Raw genomic sequence first — 18,353 nt, 5'->3', positions numbered from 1 at the left:
GGTTTTAGTCAGTTACCTTTCATGAAGGATCTCTAGATCTATTTATAGCTGAGGGATACAAAATCCTTCGTGATTACGTTCCAATAGCCTAGGGTCATGCTGTAACCATCAAATATTCTACTGTAACCACATAAGATCTAGCTAGAACCTTTTGAGATATGTTATAATGGCCTAAGATCGTACAATAACTATAGTAAAACATGCTATAACCATCCGAGGGAATGGGCACCAATTAGGTAACCCGACTTCAAAAGTTGGTTGCTTCTGCTCTGCTCTGCTTGACCATCTAGTTGGCAAGAGTTGACTCGGTCTGATCACTTCGAGGTGTTGAGACTGTTAAGACCGCCGTGCACCTGCGTGGACCTAAGAAGACCCACGACGAAGCCCTCTACAAGAGTCCATGGTGATCCAGACTTTCTTAAGGTAGCAAACACCATGTCCTAGATCACTGCGCATCAAGAACCCTGCAACAACGACCTAGTTCGCGTCTCCTCCACTTCCCAAGACCTGAGACACACCTTCAGATCTGATTTTCCACTCCCAAGACTCTTGGAACCAGAGCTAGGGACGTGAATCCTTGGGGCTAGCAGATCTGAATGAATCGGGACCAGATTCCTTAGATGAGGAATCCCTGTACAACAGAGACTCCATGACAGAAATTTCAACCTGCACGCTTCCAACTTGTGTGCCTCATCTCTCACCTTTCTAATCTCTTTTGGATGATCTATCAAGACATTAGGACATCTGATAAAGCCCTCCTTACTGTTTTAACCAGAGCATAAAATCCGATCTAAGTGGGGAGAAAATTCCTTGTCCAACAGGGACTACCAGCGCACACCCTGACAGGGTGACAGCAACCTGTGCAACCTTTGCCCGTGCTCGTCACCTCGTGCACTTCCTCCACTCATGCCCACCTCCGAAGCCTCCTTCCACATCCTCCTATGATCCCTGATCAGATCAGATGGCTTCTTGGGCATGGAGACTCCCTGGGCATGGAGTCTTAGGCGGCCACACAAAGAGGGGCGCCCACATGATGGGGCGCCTCCCTCTTCCAAACCCTAGGACAGCTAGGGCTTAAGGGGGGCACCCCTTACTGCCTAGGGTGGCATGCAGATCAAAGAGAAAGGGAGAAGTTAAGGAGAAACTCCGTATATTGATCACTTAACAAACTATTACAACATATGGGTTTACCCTAGGATTTCCACATGAACCCTAATAAACCCTAGCTTAAAAACTCCCATGACTAACCCACATGAGATTGAACTCATCCAAACCCATGCACACCCATGACTTGACCTAATCTTACCCTTGGATCCAAACTCGACCGAATACAAGTTAGCCCCTTAAGGTCCAAAACCCCTAAATCTCAAGACCCTGAAGGCTGACAACCTTCACCCAAGGACCCAAATTGGTCCTAGCATCCTGGAATCAAGCCCATGGCTCCTCTCATGGCCTCCCAAGACTTGAAAAAATCATACATGCGCCAATAATCTCCACCATGGTGCCCTCAAGTCTTGGCAAACCTCCGCACGATCCATCTGCATGATCCTACTGTCGCTGCACATCCTGACAACTCCCTGTGCAAACCTCCATCATCGATGCCAATCTTCTTCAGCTTCTGTGCACCCTTGGAGACCTTTGGGATAACCACCTCCACAGCTGAAGACCCTTGTTTGTTTTTTGACACCACCTTAGAATTTATAGGCTCCCTCCTGCTTGACAGCTGCATCACTCGTCCTGGACTTTTCTAGAAAAACCGCAGCATTCCTAAATTGGCACTCGCTGCTACTGAAACCCTCTCCACCTATGAAACCACCTCTATCCGGTGCTCCACCTGAATCCGAAGTCCATTTGATGCCACAGAAGTCGCCTCTGTACCTGAGTCGCCCGAGGCCACCACCCAATGCTGCCCTGCTGGGTCTGCCGCTGCACCTCGATCACCGTCGCTGCTCCTTCGAATCCTCCGTATTCTGCGGATCCCTCCGAAGTCGTCTAGGATACACCGCATCCTGCAGGCACCTCTGAAATTCAAGAGCTCATCCAACTCTTCAAATCCAACGACTGAATCTAGAAAATTCCACCCTAGCACTTTATCCTCTTCTACCGCTGCACCAACCGTCGCTTCAGCATCACCTGAAGGAAATACGGCTCAAATCTTGTCCTGGGCTTAAACCCACCTATCTCAACCCGAGGCTCACCACAGCCTCCTCATAGATATCCAGATCCTCTATTGCTGCAAACAAACCCATCTGATACGGTCTCCCCAGAGCCTCGATCCACGGTGCCCACAATGCCGCATAAATCCATGCAATGCGTCACCATCGCTGGTGCTGGAATCAGACATCTATCCCTGCACCCCTTGGCTCTGTGCCAAACCATCCTCCACATGTGAAGGCACCTCTGGCCAGTGTTCCACCTGAATCGCAACTCCTGGTGCCCTTGTAGAAAATAAAATCTGATCCGAGATCAGCTGCCCAGCACTAACTTACTGAACCTCCACCATCACAGCTGCCGTTTCGGACCTTCCACACTCTGTGGACCCCTATGAAACCACTAAAGGATCTTTTTTTGAACCAGCTGCGACACTCTATGGATCAACCATTTCCATTACCTCAAGACTTTACAAATCCACGCTCTAATCGAACCACTGAATGCACTCCGACTACTTCTCCGCCTTCCTACATCCGAAGGCTGTATAGTTGCTTCTTCAGCTCCACCTCGACTAATTATCCCTTGGAGAACCTCTCCTCCAGCACCCGCCAAACCTGCCAATCACTCCTCATCCATCAAACAGCCCCTTGCTGTCCATCTTCCCTAAAGAATCCTATCGCCTAACCGTCATATCCTCCAATCTTTCTTCCTCTAAAATCGGGTCCAACCGAACTTAGACTAGAAAACCTACCACCCAAACCTTCCAACCCAGAAAACTTCCCTTCCTGTCAATTCTCTCAACTTCCATCTTCAACCCGCTGCTCCCAATTGGCCAAACCACAACAAAAATAAAGATAGATCCGACGCATACCATGGAATAGGTGTGCAGATTTCAGCAAACAACCTCCTGTTGATGCCACCTCCTCCTAATCCTCCCAGGATTAGATCGATCCGTAATTAAAACAGTAGATACATGGTTAACCCGAGAACTTACTATTTTAATGCCTAAAATATCTGAAACTTGGGCGTTAAGAAACAGCTCCACGAATACGAGACGCTCAGGATCTTCTGCAGCAGATTTCTGATTTTATCCTGTGTGACTTCTCCCTCGCTTCCATGCTTCACCAGGCTCTGATATCACTTGTTAAGATCGCTGTGCACCTGCATGGACCTGAAGAGACCCATGACAGAGCCCTCTACAAGAGTCTATGGCGATCCAGACTCTCTAAGGGCAACAAACATCATGCCCTAATCGCTGCGCATCAAAAATCCTGCAGCAGCGACCTAGTTCGCATTTCCCCGGCTTCTCGAGACCTGGGACGTACCTCCAGATCTGATCTTCCACTCCCAAAATCCTTGAAACCATGACTAGGGACGTGAATCCTTAGGACTAGCAGATCTAGATAAATCTATATCAGATTCCTTGGATGAGGAGAGTCCCTGTACGACATGGACTCCATGACAAAAATTTCAGCCTGCGCGCTTCCAACTTGTGTGCCTCATCTCCCACCTTCCTGATCTCCTTTGGATGACCTATCAAGACATTAAGCACATCTGATAGAGCCCTCCTTACTGTTTTAACTAGAGCATAAAATCTGATCCAGATGGGGAGAAAATCTCTTATCCAACAGAGACTACCAGCGCATACCCTGATAGCAACCTGCATAGCCTTTGCCCATGCTCGTCACCTCGTGCACTTCCTCCACTCATGCCCACCTCCGAAGCCTCCTTCCATGTCCTCCTCTGATCCCTGATCAGATCAGATGGCTTCTTGGGCGTGGAGACTCAGAGACTCCCTAGGCATAGAGTCTTAAGCGGCCACACAAGAAGGGACGCCCACATGATAGGGTGCCTCCCTCTTCCAAACCCTAGGTCAGGCACCCCCTTCTAGGGTTTCCTCTTGCTACCTAGGGTGGCGTGCAAACCAGAGAGAGGGAGAAGTTAAGGAGAAAAGCCGTATATTAATCACTTAACAAACTGTTACAATATATGGGTTTATATACCCTAGGATTTTCACATAAATCCTAATAAATGCTAGCTCAAAAACTCCCATGGCTAATCCACATAAGATTGCGCTCACTCAAGTCCATGTACACCCATGACTTGACGCAATCTCACCCTTGGACCCAAACCCAGCCCAATACAAGTTAGCCTCTTAAGGCCTAAAACCCCTAAACCTCAAGACCCTGAAGGCTGACAGCCTTCATCCTAAGACCCAAATCGGTCCTAAAATCTTGGAACCAAAGCCCATGGCTCCTCTTATGGCCTCTCAAGGCTTGGGGGCAACACACATGCGCCAACGGAGACTGCCATGTCGGTAGTGACCTGGTTAAATCTAATAGACTGATACCACCGTGTCACCATGCTTATTTAATGCCCATTCTATTCAATTGCTGATTCCAAGCTTCACCATCTCGCTATCGGACCTCGTACTGGTGAAATTTCACTATAGTGTCAGTATGTAATACAGTACAATACGTCCATGTCGGTATGGGATGATTTGGCATACCAATACAGTATGCTCCATACCGCCCCGTACAGGATGATACAGTGAACTATGATTGATTCTGTCATTATGTATTTTACAATGTATTTGTTAAGAAAATAACCCAATAAGATTGTTCTTCTCCAGGCATATTATTATTATCACACATTAACTATTATTAGAAATATTGGATGAAGTCATACTAAATTTTTCTTGAAATGCAATTTGGGAAGAAAATTAGTTACTTGAGATTTAGATCTCTCAAAAGGTCAAAAGCAAGGTATGCGGTACCATCTCGAACCAAGCAGTACAAGGCATACCATACCAGACCATCTCCAAATCGGCATAGTTCGGCCTTCTAAAATAGTAAACCAAGCGCATTGGTTCAAACCAGATGGTTCGGAGCAGTATCCGTGCAGACCGAATTCGGATCGAGCCTTTTCGTCCACACCCATGCCACGCGCATCCACGCTTGTCATGTAGGTTCACACCTATCGCATAGTGCTAGGGAATTTTTTTTCCACATGAGGCTCAACTCTTAACCCTCATGTGACCTATGGAAAGGCCAAGACTCCCAAAATTTCTGTGCTGCACCTTAATTAAAAATAAGTTCAAAATTCACCACATCTCATCGATTTCATCAATTTCAGCAAGGATTTTTGTTGAAATCAGGTAATGCCACTCTCCTCTCATCATTTCTATAATTTTTTTATTTTTAGGCTGAAAATTGACCATAATTTGAATAAATAGAGGAAAATCATGTCAAATTTTCATATTTTAGTATCATTGCATCGTATGTTGTAAATCCAAAAAAGATCTACACGATGACACCAAGAACTTAAATTTTCATTTAATCTGCAATTTTTAAATTTTAAATATATTTTTGATTTTAAAATTAAAAATAAAATTCAAAATATTACTGTAAAAAATAAAAATATATTTAGGTACATAAATGCCACTATTCATGAAAAATTCATAATATTTTATTCAATTTTGGGCATGAACATGTGAATAGCGACAGTTTCAAATTTGAATAAAATTGAAAAATAAGTGGCTCTATGCATTCCCACAGACTAAAAAAATATATGCAGCATTCAAGGTGGGATGCTATGCGAATCTAAGCTGAAAATAATTTTCTGAATTGTTTGTATATAATAACTATTTCTTAAAATAATAATTGATAAAAAAATAAAAATAATACAAAAAATTATGACAAATTAGTACTATGTATAGGTAGAAATCAGAAGTACCTTTCAAAGTACAGAACATATTTTTTTGCAGCATATTAAAATTTCATTATTTTTCAAAAAAATAAAATAGCAACAAGATAAGATAATAATAAATGCAACGACGCTACTGTGGTTCTGCATTTTTCTAAATTAAAAAATAATATAGATATGTTTTTGTTCAAATACTGAATTAATTAATAAATAATTAAAATTAGTTAATTAAGTGAAAAATTATAAGAACTTGGTACCACATATAGTTAATTACCTAAATACTAGTTCACGTAAAAATGTTTGACACGTGTTCAATTCACTTGCAAGAATAGATCCATCCAAGAGAAGAGCTGGAGCATGACATCAACTGCGATCATGGTGCCATGCTCTTAGGTTGGCACCACTAAGATGCAAGTGGTGTGACACCAAGTTTAGAGGGGATTGGTTTACCAAGCTGAAGCAACATTTTGCTAGCAATTACCTCGATATATCAATATACCAAAAATGCCCCCAAGAGATCTGGGGGTTGATGAATAAATACTTCACTAATTTCAAAGCAGCGAAAGAAAGGCCTACCAAGAGAGAATTGCCCGAGCTCAACGAGCCAGGATCGCCTTCACAACCAACTAGTATTGTAGCCAACAAGACTAGGGTGGATGCGAAGCAATGGACAGAATGTAACATTGCATGCTCGCATCTATAGATTAGGAAGAGGGGTCAATGGGGATCAAATCGTCAAATGATTCCATGTCTAATACTTCCAATAATTTGATCAACACATGCTCAGACAAGACTACCACGCTACCTGGTTAAGCCAATCAGGAGGGTATCAAGTTAGATTCAAATACCAAAGAGCCCTCGCACTCACGGTCTTATGAGAGTAGTAGTGATTATGCATCTCGAGGCCCAGGGAGGAGGTCGGACTATTATGTATGGCTCACAACCCCAAGGTGAGATTCAATTCCTCGGAGAGTCTCAATTCACTCATGCTATGCAAGATAGGAAAAACAGTGCACAACCAAGAGACTGCAAGAAAATGATTGCATATAGAAGATGAGGTCCTCGAGGTCATGGTGGATACGAGACTATTGCAGATGACATAGCATATGGGAGTAGGATCCATCGACGTATCAGGCTTAGAATCCTATATGGAATCTTGTGGATATGGTGCCAGCTACTTTCCTTATAAATATGATGCTTCAGACACATCATCCTTTAATGACTACCATCCTACGTAGCCTAAAGTACCTTACGGGTCGGAATTTTTTGCTAGCATATTCCAATGGATCGCTCCACAACTATAGTATCAAGTAGATAACTCCGCCCGAAGTGATACAGTCACCCACAGCACATACACACGAACTATCTGGATTATGTACCTTACGATGGCCTCACAAGCTTATTGAAGCAAGCGGGCATATGTGGTTAAAGCATTAGGTTAAGCCCCTTGCATAAGAAGACGACTCCAACATTTGCAAGAAAAAATGCCACTTGACAAGATTTTAGATGTCGACATGTATGTTGTACTCTAAATACATCCAATTGATTGTATCAGTGGATATTTTGTATTTTATTAATTGATTTTAGGATATTTCATATTGCTTCTCCTAAAGTGCAAAGCTACGATCACTGAAAACATCAAATTAGGATTTAACCCCAGCAAAAAAAATCAAATTAGAGTTTTGATCCTAATAAAAACATTATCAAATTAGACTTAAAATTAGACTTAATCTTCATTATTTTTCATTAAATGCTTAAAAAAATGGAAAGACAAAAAAAATAGCATGTTGGTTTGGAATCGGCACACCAGACTATACTATGTCAGTACGGTACTGGTTTGGTATCGTACTAAGCAGTAGCTAACTAGTATGGGTCATTGTACCAATTCAACATACCTTGGTCGATAGTCTTGTGAGTATGGGAAAAATAAGCATCTTATGGTTATCATCCATTTGACATTTTTAATTTATCCAAATCCATTATGATCCAGGAAGCATGATATTGTTCACATTATCTCATAGAAAGACTTTAATTTCAGGTCTTGTACAAAACATCATTTGCTAAGTTGACATAGGTGGCTAAGGATAATTGTTATGGTTTCTTACAGTATATTTATAGATCTGCCATGTAGATGCAATCTATTACGATTGCTGTAGTTTCATAAAAGCAAGGTCAAGTCCTACATTTTCATAAAGAGTAAGCCAGTGTCCAGCATGTTTGCCTAAATTTCTTCAGACTTGCAACTCTTTCCATGGCCTTCTATTTTATTGGTTCCGTTTCCTTCTATTTTTCCCTTTCCTATTAAGCACTTGATTAAGAAAAACCTTTCCTGAATTAAATTTTGATTTTAAGAGAAGTGAATCTTATTAAATCTAGAAAATGAGAATTTTGATTACTTCTAGAAGTCAAGCACATCTTCGCATGATTCAAAATTCAATAATTATTTTTTGAATGATATTTAGGCTTATCACTACCATTGAACATCCTGTCCTTAAGGATTTTGTTTGCTTGATAGGTTGAGAAGTTTCTCAGCCACTTATCCATGTCAAATTATGCCTTCACGTCATCTTGGGCAACCTGAATCACATGTCACCTTCGATTAGGGAGGAAGGTGAATCTAATTAAATCTAGAAAATGAGAATTTTGATTACTTATAGAAGTCAAGCAAATCTTGCATGATTCAAAATTCAATAATTATTTTTTGAATGATAATTAGGCTTATCACTACCATTAAACATCATGTTCTTAAGGAATTTGTTTGCTTATAGTTCGAGGAATGGGATAGGTTGAGAAGTTTCTCAGCCACTTATCCATGTCAAATTATGCCTTAATATCATCTTGGGCAACCTGAATCACATGTCACCTTCGATTAGGGAGGGAGGTGAATCTTTTTAAATCTAGAAAATGAAAAATTTGATTACTTCTAGAAATCAAGCAAATCTTCGCATGATTCAAAATTCAATAATTATTTTTTGAATGATAATTAGGCTTATCACTACCATTAAACGTCATGTACTTAAGGAATTTCTTTGCTTATAGTTGGAAGAATGGGATAGGTTGAGAAGTTTCCCAGCCACTTATCCATGTCAAATTATGCTTTAATATCATCTTGGGCAACCTAAATCACATGTCACCTTCCATTAGGGAGGGAGGTGAATCTTTTTCAATCTAGAAAATAAAAATTTTGATTACTTCTAGAAATCAAGCAAATCTGCGCATGATTCAAAATTCAATAATTATTTTGTGAATGATAATTAGGCTTATCACTACCATTTAACATCATGTTCTTAAGGAATTCGTTTGCTTATAATTGGAGGAATGGGATAGGTTGAGAAGTTTCTCAGCCACTTATCCATGTCACAAATTATGCCTTAATATCATCTTGGGCAACCTAAATCACATGTCACCTTCAATTAGGGAGGGGCGAATTTAGTGTTTTAAAACATGGGTTACCATCCATGATGTAGCTATTAAGAAAGGAAAACAAATGCAAGTGCAACCCAACTGAATAAAAAGTTCTGGATGTTCATGTGGATATACACCACAAATATCCAACATCATAAAATTGCCAAACACCACCTCAAAAAAGATATCAAGAACTAATATTCAAGCCATATAATTTCCTGAATTAAAAAAAAAAAAAAAAAGGCAACATTTTTTTCGGAGTTTCTAGACATTTTAGGCTAATATTGTTTAGTACCTGGCACAATCAACAAAGAAACATAGCTAGCAAAAAAGAATCCTTAACAAATATCCCAAAGCTGAGACAAGGATAGATACTTTTTGTTGATTATACAGCACACTAATTTCCAGGGATCCAAGTCCTCTCCATCCTTAAAATTTAACTGAAGAGCCCAATTACTCATCCAACCAACCATGAAAGCAAGGCCCATTGATCAAACTAAGATAACACAGCTCTGAAATCCCATTGATCAAACTAAGATAACACAACTCTGAAATCTTCTACTTAGGACCCATACACCCTGATCCAAAATTTTGCTGCTGCTCTGGTATAGAATAGTCCATCAATGACTGATCTATAACATTTGAGATTTGAATTTGAGAACAAATTCATCTGAAATTTCAGCATGACATGAAGAAAATCTACATGTGTGGTGCTCCAGAGAAGCCTCTAAATCTCAAACAGTCAATAACCAGATGAAAGTCACAGAAGAATAAATTAAAATAAAGAAAAACTAGGAAATCTAGAAATTTTATACAATTCATTGTAATACTATGTTCACCCAGCCTTATTCCTCTTTTAACCCTATCTTTGGATTGAGGAATTCAAAAAGAAGAGAAAGTAAAGAGCTGAAATCTCTTGTTTGGATAACAAAATCATTAGAGACGAGAAAAGAGATGGATATAAAAGGTTTCACTGCAAGCAACTTTTATATCTCTCCAAAAAAATGCGAAGACTTCAAGATGACGTACCACAAATGCATGTTTCTGAATTTCCTTTTTTGCCCAAATAGTCTTTTTCCTTTTTTTCTTCTTCTCTTCATGTAAATCCCAAATAGATGAGAGAGAGAGAGAGCGGGTTATTTGCTCTTTTTCTCTTCAGTCCTACTTCCCATATATTTCTCTTCTCCATATCATAAAGAAACCAAAAATTAATCTTTCAGATAAGTGGACTAATCATAAATCCCACTCTGGAAATAAAGGAAATTTGAAAAATAACCTATAATAGGATAAGAAAGAAACAGATAGATGGACTGTGTGACTGGTTGTTCCTAATTCCTTTTCTTCCTTCTTCCCTACCTTTCCATTCTTTCCTTCTTTCTTTTCTTGTCTCCTTTCTTTTTATTTTCTTCCTCCCTTTTCCCCTAAAGTTTCCTCACTCGTTTTCTCCCATTCTTACATTTTGAGCCCTTAAAGGAGACAGATTTAAGCAGACAACTACATCGCTTGCTGATTGGACTCTACCAAGGCCCCCATTCCCACCACGAATAAAAGGAGAATAATAGTAGAAAGTAACATCAGCTACTTCTCCCTTAACTCAGAAGACATCATATGTGGTCTAAAATTAAGAACCACATGACCCACAAAACTCAGAAGACATCATATGTGGTCTAAAATTAAGAATCACACGACCCACAAAACATCCCTTTTAATTCCATATGCCCAGTCCCCTGCCTAGACTGCATCACATTCTCACATGGAAATCCTCCTTAACAGTCGTAATCAAAAACCTAATATTGCTATTAACAACTTCGAAGATTAAGCTTAGTTCCATTCATTACATTTTTCACAGTACACATGAATAAACTTCATTAATAATTTAGTGAACTAAATTATCAAATAATCATTTTCAAAGAAATTATTTTCTTGCTGGGGCACCCATATCCTCTTCTGCATCCAATCGAAACTGAAGAAACTTAGAAAATACATAATTTAATTTCTTCTATACCCTTTTATTCCTTTAACAAAGTCATGCACTTTCAACAACCCTATGACTACAATTTCTAAAACCAGACTACATTACATAAAGCATCATATCATCCTACTGATCATCCCAATAAGTAAGAAAGCTGATGTAAGACAGATACTGAAATTTCTAAAAGAAATAGATATTGGAAAATTCTTCAAGGTGCCTGTTATGAGAACAAGAAATGTTCATGGGACCATCACTGCTGACTTGGCAACTCCATAATTAACCAACTGCCCTTGTTTAGAAACAATCACCATAAATTGCACCAATCTCTTCTTGCTGCATGGCAAGTGGAATGCTTGTGTGCACATAAGCATTACTCAAATAAATTTTTGTACCAATCAAAGGTATGTTGGTAGAGTTTACCTTCATGTCCGGGAAGTAGGTCCAAGGGAGGGTATGAATCTGCAGGCTTAAGAGTACCTTCAACAATCTGCCACAATAAGTCATCTTACACTTAACAGAGTTGTAGTTCAATCAACTAATAAATGACTGTTTTATTAAAGCTGAATAAGCATCAAGTTCAATAATGCCAAATTACTAAGTTATAGCAACATTTATTAGATTGCTATCCAAATACACCAATAAGATAATCACAAAGTTAGGGATATAGTTTGTAACACCAAAGCAATAATCCAATGGAGATGGTACAACATGTTCCAATCATTTGATACCATCCTTACCACACTGAAGTTCCTGGGCTACAGTCAGCAGCTAATTTAACTGATTCACATTTCCAGTACCCATAAAATTGCCTTGGCAAAATAAAATTGCACTAGCATGATATCTGTAGGCATTCTATACTCTTTATTCAGCAGACAGGCTTATAATCATAATAAGCATCTTGCTTGTCAAAATGTCAATTGACACAAATGGTTCCAAAGTCTGACCTTAACTGTATTGAGGCATGGTAAAAATGAAGTGGAGGTGTGTCATAACTAGAAAAATTTAGAAATAGATACAGAGGAAAAGCTTTGGTGTTGCACCACAAAAAGGATAAACCAACACTATGACCATTTCCAACAAAGATTCAGCACAGGCACAGGTCAAAAGGAATCATTAGAATCCATGGATGTTCTTGTAAAAAATAAATAAATAAATAAAAGATATGAACCTAAGAAGGAAGCAATATTAATGCATCTTATGTTAATGCAATTTTTGACACTCAATGAGCATATAAGATGAACAGAATAAGCATACTTGACGTGTTCATCTGATAGGGTTTTGTTGAGCCAATGAGTTCTTAAATTTGAAAAAAGTATTGTGTCTTTGCCATTTTGAATTGGATATTAACCAATAAGTAACAATAGCAGAGTATTTCTACCTCCACATGAGCAAACAGTTGCTGTTTTTTCATTTGTATTTATTGAGATAGTATAGGCAAAGGTCATTTCAAATTTGATCTTGCCTGTGCGACTTTGGTAAATTTAAGCATCAGAAACAATTATTATTCACATTAAAAGTCTCTGATGTCAATGCTAAAAAAAGTGCCACAGTGCATGAGGTTCCCACCAATGCAAGGTCAGGGGAGGTTAGATATGCACAGCCTTACCTCATATGCGAATAGGCTGTTTTCGTGTTTGAAACATATGACACCTGAGTTACAATGGAGTTACATTACCTTTGCACCAAAGCCTGCCCTCTTATGAAAGAAATGGTATGAGACTGAAATATAATTTTAAGAAAAATATATAATTTTTTTTCACTTGATCATATCAAAATCTTTGGCATTGTTAAATTGCAGGCTATAAATATAAAAATATGCAATAGCAACATTATAGAACTTTTTCCCCTTTTTACTCCTACGAAAGGAAGCATGATATATAGACATCAATGATCGATTGGATTCTTCTTCTATCTTAGATAGACCAGAAAATAAACAAAATTTTATTGCAGAGCAGTATAAAGGCATGAATGATGCCTACATGACTGTTCAAATCAAGAATCATTGTGCTGGTACTAGTGCCCGTACCGGTTGCCTGGCAGCATGCTTCTGTACGCCCCCATGCCATTCCATGTAGGGACTTTACCAACCAAGGAAAGAGGGCAGGGGAGAGGGAGAATGGGAGAGAGGAAAAGAAAGAGATAGCCAAGGAGGGATAGGGAGGAAGGGAGAGAGAGGGAGAAGGCCGGTGGAGCACAGCCTAACATGATAGAGAAGGCATGGCATAAGGAGAATGGGAGAAAGGAAAAGAAAGAAAGAGGAGGGGGGTGGGAGAGGAAGAGGGAGGGTGGTGGACCGCCAGTGGAGGGCCAAGGAGGGGTGCGAAAGGGAGGATGAGAGGCTCAACCTTCCAATTCTCCTATTTCGTTCAAAACAAGGGCCCTAGAGGGGCACCCCTTTTTTTATTTCGAAGTGTTTAAATAAAGTCAAGACACCCAGCCGAAACAAGGGAACCAAAGGGCGAAGCCCCTCCGCACCCCTCCTCGGCCCTCTGCGGGCCGTCCGCCACCATCCCTCTCTCTCCCTCCCTTCCTCCCCTCTCTTCCTCTCTTTTCTTCTCTCTCTCCCCCACCTTGGCCAAGTTCTTGATTTGAAGGCCAGAATTGTCTTGGTCCGTTGTTGATACAACTCGATACACCCCAAACCAGATGGTTCGGGATGGTTCCACCAATGATGATTCAAATCCTTTGCCCCATTCCCACTCATTAGTTTTTAACCCCTTAGGTTGCCTTTGGTTATGGAGCACATTACCCTGTACCAAATAGGTTAACTTACTCCTAGCCCATTTAACTCCAAAATAAACTATGCAAAGCAAATGGTTTGACTTACTCCTAACCCATTTGACTCCAGAATAAACTATTTCACCCTAGATGGTGTAGTTTATTCCAGATTAAGTGGAAAAAGTCATTCCACTTACTTTCAAGAATACATGCTTTGCCTTCAGAAAAAAAAGGGGGCTTATCTAGCATTTTTGGAGGGTTTAAGTTGGAATAGGTGGGATCAGGGGGCCTTATCCCAAGTTAACCCTGAACTCCTTGATCTAGCTAAACCAGTTTCAAGTCAAAAGTATATACACATACTGCACCACAGGTTGAAGGCTTCTTACCAGTGCTTTTTTCAAAATGAAGAGGCAAACATTTGATCATCTCTATATCAGACCTCAACCATGCAAAACTTCTCAAAGAAGCATATTAAATCTTGCAATTTTCTCTTTAAACCAAAATGTCACAAGCATATGTTAAAGCTGAACTATATAATAGTAGACATGATTTAAACTTGTACTAGTAATCTGCAACTCAATAAAACCAAGAACCTAAATGAACCGCTCTTTCAAACCCCACGGTGATTTGTTTGGCTAAATGACTAACTTCCAAAGATTGAGCAAATTACAATTAGAGCTTCTCAATGAAGATCCAATAATATACAATTGCAATTTCATATCTTATGAGAACAATTTTATAAGTTCACCTCTTGAAAGGCCTGATTTCTTAATGATCTAGCAAAGTACTGGTTTCCAACGATTATGCCTATCAGAACCAGAACCTGAAATAACCTCTCAAGGAAGCACCACCAATACCATGAAGTTTCATATTTCAAAAAACAAGGTTTTAAATCCCATGGAATCAGGTCATCCTGGTTTTTCTGTGAAAAAGGAAGCACCACAATCCCTCCCCATCCCAACAGTTGGGACAAGGGATGCCCCGTGATGCATACATAAATCAAGATGCTAGGATGATGGTAGGATGATTTTCGGATGGTACCTCATCCCAGCATCTCGGGGTATGTCCCGTTGGGAATTGAAACCTTGTGAAAAGGTCTTAGAAGGCCAAGAATTTCTCTTCACTTCAAGCTCCTTCAAATATTCCAATTGTGTATCTTTTTAATTTCAAAACCAGAAAATACAAGTTCAATAATTCTTGTTGAAATAATTTTTTGAATCTTTTTGACTCTGAAGCTGATTGACCAATGCATGATGCCACTCTACATAATACACTACAAAAAGGCACAATTTTAAGTTTGTAGGATTAACATAGAAAACCAAGCACATTCATTTCATGTTAGAATAATAGAGCACATACTGTTTTAAATTATCAAATCATTGCTTTTAAACAATGATCTGAATCAAGATGTTCATGTCAGGTTAAAATCCAAAACCAAACACTTCAAGTGCCTATTTGACTCTAATTTAGATCCTTGTAGGATGCAAGGGATTCAATGCACACCAAGTCTGTTGTCATTGTAGGAAGAAGACAACTTCAGAACCCAAAAGATGAGAGGAGAAAGAAATGATGGCTCCATTGGTGGAACAAAATCATATTACATGGTCCATGTACAGGGAAAATGCCTTTTCCTATAATCATATTGAGCATCAAAGTTTGGGATTATAGCTAAGGAAAAAATATCTAATTTCAAAAATAAAATGGAATCTAGAAATGCAAAGGATGGATGCACTAAGTTCCAAAAGGATGTGGCATGGTACATCTGGCAAAACCATTTCATACTGTAAGCATATCCATAATTACACATTGTTATTTCCCTCAAGCACTAAAAACTAATTCAAAGGATGCTCGCTTATCACATTGGTTGCCAAAGTTCGCCATCTCGATACCAGACCCCATATTGATACCATCCTATTACAGTGTCAATATGAGGTTGGGTACAGTACAAAACAGCATACCGAGTGCCAGTATGGTACGAGATATTATACTAGAATGGGATGGTACGATACTCTCAATATGGGGCAGTATGACAAACCATAGTTGAAACCCTCGGTGACAAAAGTTGCAGCGAGGCAACTAAGAGATACAGCTAAAACCAGATCCAAATTAAACAAATGCTAATCAAAAACAACAGAACAGTATACATGGGACCATGAATGGATTCAAATACATTGTGCATGGAGGAAGATCAGAACATTTGACATGATAGGAGACAACATTCACCAATCAATCCAATAAGTTAAAAAGCTAAGAACATATAAGGTAATGCTATTACCATGTCTGAATTCTCTTGCTCCTTCAAGCAGCAATTCTGATTAAGAATAGAAGAATTCTTGCCATTAATATCTCCTTTCATATCTTCAGCGAGAGCAACCAGAATTCCACCCATCATATCAACTGTTTTTTCATTACCATTTTGTGGCATAAAAGGTAACTCCCCAGATGAGCATAACATTTTGTTATCTTTCAAGATTCTGATGTTGCTTTTCATTCTTCTCCGTGGTGGTAAGGATTTAACAAAAACAGCATCTGGCATTTCAAGACTAGCAACTTTGTCCTCACCTTGAATATAAGAACCTGCTGTTTTAGCAGCATTTGAATCATTGTTCCTTGCAACTTTATTATCTGATAGTATTGCAGAGCCACTTTTAGCTTTCAATGGTTGTGCAGCAGGCATATGTACAGAAGTTTGAAGCCATTTGATTATTTTCAACCTCAATCCAGGGGAGAAGGATGTGGTTTCACCCTGCCAAGAAAACAAGATTGTCAAAACTCATATACTTCCACATATGAAGAAACAAAATACTTCCACGATGTACCACAAGAGCTGCCTGTAAGGAATTTGTTGAAATGCCGATCTCCGATGCAACATCACTGATATTAATTTTCCCTCGATCTATTAACTGTAACAAGATCACAAAGAAAAGCTTAGATCTAGAGCCATGGTCATATTGATGTGCAACAAATTGGTTGCGTTCAAAATAAAAACTTCCAACTTGAAAGATAAGTTCCACATGTAGTACCTTCTTAAGAATTACAGCAATATTAGGGGAATTTCTAGTGATATTCCCACTCTCAATAATTCCATCAGTATTCATGTCATTATCTGGCTCTGACCTACCACCTTCATATTTTAATCTACCAGTCAATGCATCTTGCTCCATATCCATTTTATCAGAACTAGATTTTTTTGTTTCATCTTGCATCAAGGTTTTATCTCTATTGTTGCGGGTGAGCCTCAACTTTGGTATCCTTTTTGTGGGTAGAATTGCAAGTGGAGGCTTGGTTAATGAAGAGTCATCATCAACAAGCACTGCAAGGTTTTTTGCACACTGGGCACTGATCATACCTTGAGAAGTGGAGTGCTTTGAGCAAAAAGCTCGCAACTCAACCTACATATGTATTGAAGGCAACAACATCAGCTTGTCTTGCTATAGAATAAGAAAAAAATAACAGATTTAAGATGGCAGACAGAAAAATAAAAAGCATCACATTATCACATCCAAACTTTCCCCAGATCTCCATTCGATGCTTGGACTCCCTCGCACATCGAGGATGAAAAGATGTTCTGCATGTTCCTGAAACATCATAACAACAAGATTAAACATCAGTCAAGCCAGGAAAAAAATTAGACTAAGTCCCCTCTTTAGGAAATAAGGTGCCTTAACACTCAACCAGCTAGGGATTTGCCAAGACCAAGTAACTTTCACTATAGCAGCAGCAATAGCATGATACTAGTTTAGAAGTAGCATAAAAAAAGTCAGCTAAAGGTGGCATTATGTATCTGACATGAGGTAACTGGCAGATAAAAATTACATAATAGTCAGCCTATAATCAACAAAGTTTGAAAATTAATCAATATAAACCACAACAATTTTCCATTAAGATACTTACTTTGTAATATGAGATAATATATTTTATCGCATTGAATTCAGAGATGGCTTCTCTCTCAGACTCCTCTGTCTCATAGGTTAATGGAAAAAAAAAGACTGGAGCTATATAATAATATTTGAAGTGTCATGACACCTCTAAAATGACAAGTAATGTTGCCAAATAAATGTTCAAAATCCAAAGACAATTCATGGCTGTAATCAGATGGCATATGAAGGCCACAGTTAGCTATCTGCCACTACTTGATTCTTGAAATTAAGCCAAATTTTTATAAGGGAAAGCAGTAAGTTATTGGACAAATTAAGAAATAAAAGATGGAAACTCATCAGATATAATTTCATATAAAGCCTCAATGCATTGAGCACCTTTAACCTGTAATCCACATAACCATCTTAACAGAGTTATCCCACAGCTCTGAGCACAGAAGATAAAAGCCACAAAGATCGGTGCTTTTTACCTAGCATCATCCTAATCTATTGGAGGATATTCAACAAGCTGGAAAGTGGTTATG

At 39.2% G+C, this 18,353-nt stretch overlaps 1 protein-coding gene across 17 annotated transcripts in view; it reads right to left on the bottom strand.

The window, feature by feature from the left end:
* Positions 1-18,353, bottom strand: part of LOC105034992 (uncharacterized) — a 52,029-nt gene that overhangs the window by 28,975 nt on the left and 4,701 nt on the right. For all 17 annotated transcript variants that reach the window (XR_012136281.1, XR_012136282.1, XR_012136284.1 and 14 more), the window contains exons 2-6: positions 17,444-17,529; positions 16,975-17,343; positions 16,771-16,854; positions 16,227-16,697; positions 11,654-11,720 (exon numbers count right to left, since the gene is read on the bottom strand). Coding sequence is in view for 13 of the 17 variants with exons in the window: in XM_010910367.4 (XP_010908669.1) it covers positions 11,654-11,720; positions 16,227-16,697; positions 16,771-16,854; positions 16,975-17,343; positions 17,444-17,529 (1,077 nt within the window). In the remaining 4 variants the exon portion in view is untranslated. The remainder of the gene's footprint in view (positions 1-11,653; positions 11,721-16,226; positions 16,698-16,770; positions 16,855-16,974; positions 17,344-17,443; positions 17,530-18,353) is intronic.

This window comes from Elaeis guineensis, chromosome 13 (genome assembly GCF_000442705.2).
Source record: "Elaeis guineensis isolate ETL-2024a chromosome 13, EG11, whole genome shotgun sequence".
NCBI lineage: Eukaryota > Viridiplantae > Streptophyta > Magnoliopsida > Arecales > Arecaceae > Elaeis > Elaeis guineensis.
This window is presented reverse-complemented; position numbering and strand designations above follow the sequence as displayed.